At 36.6% G+C, this 4,810-nt stretch overlaps 1 protein-coding gene across 1 annotated transcript in view; it reads right to left on the bottom strand.

Annotated features, from left to right (window-relative positions):
- The window catches only part of CCDC88A (coiled-coil domain containing 88A), an 81,982-nt gene that overhangs the window by 28,155 nt on the left and 49,017 nt on the right, over positions 1-4,810 (bottom strand). The window contains 3 exon segments of the mRNA XM_010574861.1: positions 115-276; positions 796-972; positions 1,589-1,727. Coding sequence (XP_010573163.1) covers positions 115-276; positions 796-972; positions 1,589-1,727 — 478 coding nt within the window.

Raw genomic sequence — 4,810 nt, 5'->3', positions numbered from 1 at the left:
TGTACCAGAAGCTAAAAGTGACCCAGAATATGTTATGGCCATTAGCTTTAAAGCTTTCATTTGAAAAACCTTTGAATTAATTTTGTTTCTGAAAGCAAAATAGGAAAATACTACCTGCAGCTTGGCATTTTGAGTTTGTAGAGTTGTATTTTGTTCCTGTAGAGAAACAGTCTGCCTCTGAAGTGCAAGAATCTGAGCCTGCAGATTGCTGTTCTGTGTCTCAAGTTGCTTTAATTGTGTCTTCAGTGCTTGCTTCTCTGCCTGCAGTGTAGCATTCTTTGAACATTAATTAAAAAAAAAAAAAAAAAAATCTGAGTTCACAGCTGTTTACTGAACTTCAAGAAAAAAACCTTGCTTCTCCAAAACAAACAAAGCAGCATGACTTTGCAGAGATTTACAGGGTGAAACAAAACTGTAAATCAACTTCTGTAACAGAGTAACACACAGTGATGTTATCACTACAGGTTAAGATTGAAAAAAATGGGTAACTAATATTGTACCTATGGAGAAGTAGTAGAAAAATCTCCATGACTCACATAAATAAAGATTATATAAGAGTGATTTAAGAGGTATCTGTGGATTCAAAAGGGCAAATTCAGGTTTCCCCATTTCCTTTTAAATGCTGGTCAACTGCAGAATCCAGCTGCTTCATAAACTATATTTAATTCATACTCTGCTTGGTAGATAAACTACGTGATAAATTGCATACTTTCTTAACAACACTCTCATTCAATATTGCTGGAAAAGCTCATGACAAATAATTAAAATCAGAGTAATATGTAAAACACATCTTACATTCCTTTCCACTTCAATTAATCGATCTTTAACTTTCAATAATTCTCTAGTAGTTTCTTGATTTTCTTTCTCCCACTTATTGACAGATTGATTTTCTTCTCCACTTCTTGGAGGAGAATTCTGAACCATCCTTTCCTCTTCTTGTCTTTGCTTGAGAGCTTCATAGTTCTTTTTCACCTGAAATTATTTAGGACAACTTACACTGGGTTTAGAACTTTCCATTTTCTACATTCTAGTTTATTACATGACAATACCACTTTTCAGAGAACAGAAAGCACTATGTTATTGTATTTGTAAATTTGCTTTTTGTGTATATTTGGGGAGAAGATGCATAAATTATTTATGGATATAGACAGCTCAACCCTAACAAACACCTGTGTAACAGGAAGAGACCTCTATTTTCTATTTTATTTCAGTGCATTCAACTGTATCCCCCAACTTTTTTTATAAAAGTCCTGCAACCAAGGAGATTGTATTTCCTTTTTTAACCAGTCCACTCAGGCTGTTCAAGATCAGAAAATGTAACTGAAAATGACTACTTTGGGCATCCCAAATCAAATCAACTTCAGATTATTTATCCACCTGACATATTCAGTGACAAACAAACTCAACAACTTTTCAACATTGGTCATGCATTACTGCAGTCTTAAAAAGCAGCCATACCTTTGTCCTGCTTTACATTACCTGAACGATTCCCGTCTTTTGCTGTTTTACACAAAAGGTAAAGTGTTGAAATAACAATAGCTGGTATAGGAGTAATTTAATGTTATAGAAAAAATGTTGTTCTCCTTACTGTTTTAAGTTCCTGACGGAGTTGCTGGTTTAAATTTGTTGATTCTTCTAAACGAGCCTCCAAAGCAGCAATTTTTTCTTCTTTTATTTCAAGAGACTTCTTAAGTGTGGATTCTAATTTTGACTCCAAAAGCTTGTACCTACTGATCAATGACATCACACACAAAAAAGTCTGTATTTCAAAAATTATTTGAGGTTATTTAAATTCTAAAATGTTCTGGAACAGTAGCCTCATAGCTACATTCAAAAATCCTTGAATGCTGACTATTCAAAAGCATGAACACCTCAGTATTAATATCTTAAGTCCTATGTCTAAAACAAACAGAGGATGGTAGTCAGAAACGTTTTTGAATCCTTCTTACTTTTAAAACATATTAGCCATACAAAAAGCCATGTTCAGCCACACCAGTAGCGTGCTGGCTTTATTTGGATCATAAGTGTGTGTGTGTGATGACAGCACTCTTCCTTCTGGCTTCACTCCAGTGAATCCAGCAGGGACCTGAACTAAATTAGGATGTGAAGTATTTGGAGAGCAAGATTTTCATCAATTTCCATTTCCTGTCAGCTCAAAAAGAGGAGGCACTAGGGAAGGAGATGGAACACAGTACTTTGCAGGTGCATACTCATTTGATATATGAATGTGCTAACCGCTCACTCAGCCCAGCTGCTGATATTTTAAGACTGCTGCCACTCCTGATGTGTAAAGCTTCCATTTTTTACCATATTTACAATATTGTAGGGCACCTAAAAAACCCAAACCACATATCTGGGAGAGAAGTGGTCAGATTTAGAATCTACTGGTTTAGAATAGTATCTCCTTTTTAGAAAATACTGAAAAACACACTCATTAATCACTTTTAAGCAGTTCAGTCACTGTACATGTACTCAGAATCTGCAAAACATCCCACTTCTCCCCACAGTAGGATAAAATAAAACCAAATCCTAATATCCCCCTTTTAAATCTTGACTGCTCAAGAATCTATCAGTTTAGTGAACGGAATAGATTGCAAGAGACTCCTGAATGAACAACAGCATTAGATCTAGTCAGGAACTGGAGCAGAAGACCAATGGTAAGAGAATTAATAAGTAGAAAGCTGTCCAGTAGCATCATGTAGTAGGATGAGAATCCTAGATTTTAAGGTATGACAAGTAATTCTCAGGGACTTCAGAAACAGTAGGCAGCCTATGACTAGTAGAATAGATAGCATTTCATCTTCTTGAGCTGAAGCATATATTCAGCTACAAGTAAGAATTTCTGTTACTGAAAAGTTATACAATTACATAGAAAACAAAGAAAGAAAAAGACTAATAGCAGAGACCGAATCTCCAGTGTCCTTTTGAACACCTAATAATGAAAGATGGTACAAATTTTCTGGAATCATTGAGATTTGGGTATTTCAGATTCAGGGTCAAAATCCATACATCTTTTGTCTAGAGATAACAGCCATTTGAAAGGCAAGAGAAAATGGAAAACACTTCAACGTTAACTTATCAAATGTTGTCAGCTTAGGCCCCAATAGAAAGACTCTGAAGTGCTACGAAGAACATTAAACAAGAGACCCCCACAACCAGCTCTCTCCCACCAGGGAGAGAAAAATTGTGCACTTTTAATATCTCTCATCAAAATGAGAGGGGCACACCAAAAATATACTGAGAAGTAATTTTGGCCATAACGAACCTAGCTTTACTACAGGCCAGATGAAACAATTGCTAATGCCTCAGCTAGGTAATAATATAAAGAAAGGTATGGTCACAAGCCTGAGCTCATAGGTAGACTTTAGATAATGTTCTGGGTAAGCTTCAAGCTGTAAAGCTTACTTCACACCTCCCCACAGATCAGCCTGAACAGGCATATCATACCCAGCCTGATACCCAAATATCTTGTACCATCAAATACTCCATCTGCTTTTGTGGTGCTTTCACATGGTCAGTGCTGGACAATCAAGTCTGCGATGAACACCTTTCTAGACAGGCATTATCTCCTGCTGCAAAGCAATCTGCACAGAATTAAGCATGAGCTCTTCTTATCACAGTGCACCCAAGCAGCACCAAATTACAAGAGATCTAAAGCCAGCAGTAGACATGTGCCAAGTGCAGGTCAACCACTATACAGTGCTTAAGCCTGCTCTCTGGGTTGTGCTCTTAATATACAATATATACACAGCAAAAAACATGCACTGATTACTTGAAAAAGGAATACCCATTGGAAGAGCACTAAGGGAAGGTGAGGGGAATGAAAAGAAAATTATTTGTGTAATTCCCACACATAGGTAACCTGGAAGCAAAGGAAGAAATAAAACAGGTCATGACAGGTGCCAGAAGTGTGTTGAAAGCTCATTTAGATTATAATTTAATGAAAGCTGGATAAAACTCCCCGTTCCACAGAGACACATAACTCCAAATTTTCTTCCAAATTATAATTTATAGATCCATTCTCTAAAATACAAAGGAAACACTAGTATTGTATGGCCCAAGGCTGTAATTCATACAGTGTCATAAACCAACTAACCTATGAGAAGTGAACCCACAACATCTGATCTTTAGAAGTATGAGCACTTGTAAAGGACAAGTGCCATTGTCTCTTGTCTGAAAAATAGAAGTAGACTCATAAATCTTTCCATGTAGTATTATTTGCAAAAGCACCTTTACAGAGCAAAATTTCTCCCTTTGTGGGAGTGCTCACTCCAACCGGTTGGAATCTACAACGTGATTTAGGAAAATGTTGCTCAATCTGGACTTCTTCATCTAAGCAGTTTAAGCTTCAACTTAGCTCAAGGATTTGTTCTTCTTTGTATAGTATATTCACCTAAGGACAAACCAAACACATACTATGCACTGTCTGGTACACAGTCATGCTTAAGTTGGAAGAAATCACACTACTCAAAGTTCTGAGGACTTTTCTTGACATAAGACCTCCTCATTTGTGAGCTGAGAAAGGTAGATGAAAGACACCAGCAGAAAACAAGAGGTGGTAACAGATTCCCCCTACAGGATTCTGGCACCACCCCAGTAACACAGCACTGGCAGCAAGAAAGGGAAACTGAAGGGGGGGGAGGGGGGGATTTGTTTGGTTCTCTTTTAATATAGAGGGCCTAAAATCAATCTACATGTTCATGACAATCAATAATAATAACAGATCATGACAGCAGGTTTTTTTTGTTCGGTTTTTTTTTTTTTTTTTTTTTTTTTTTTATTTTAAAAAACAAAATTAAAAAACTTTTGG

The sequence above is a fragment of the Haliaeetus leucocephalus genome, unplaced genomic scaffold, assembly GCF_000737465.1.
Source record: "Haliaeetus leucocephalus isolate CR32 unplaced genomic scaffold, Haliaeetus_leucocephalus-4.0 Scaffold450, whole genome shotgun sequence".
In the NCBI taxonomy this organism is placed as follows: Eukaryota; Metazoa; Chordata; class Aves; order Accipitriformes; family Accipitridae; genus Haliaeetus; species Haliaeetus leucocephalus.
Note: the sequence above shows the minus strand (reverse complement) of the source record. Positions and strands in the feature narration are given on the sequence as shown.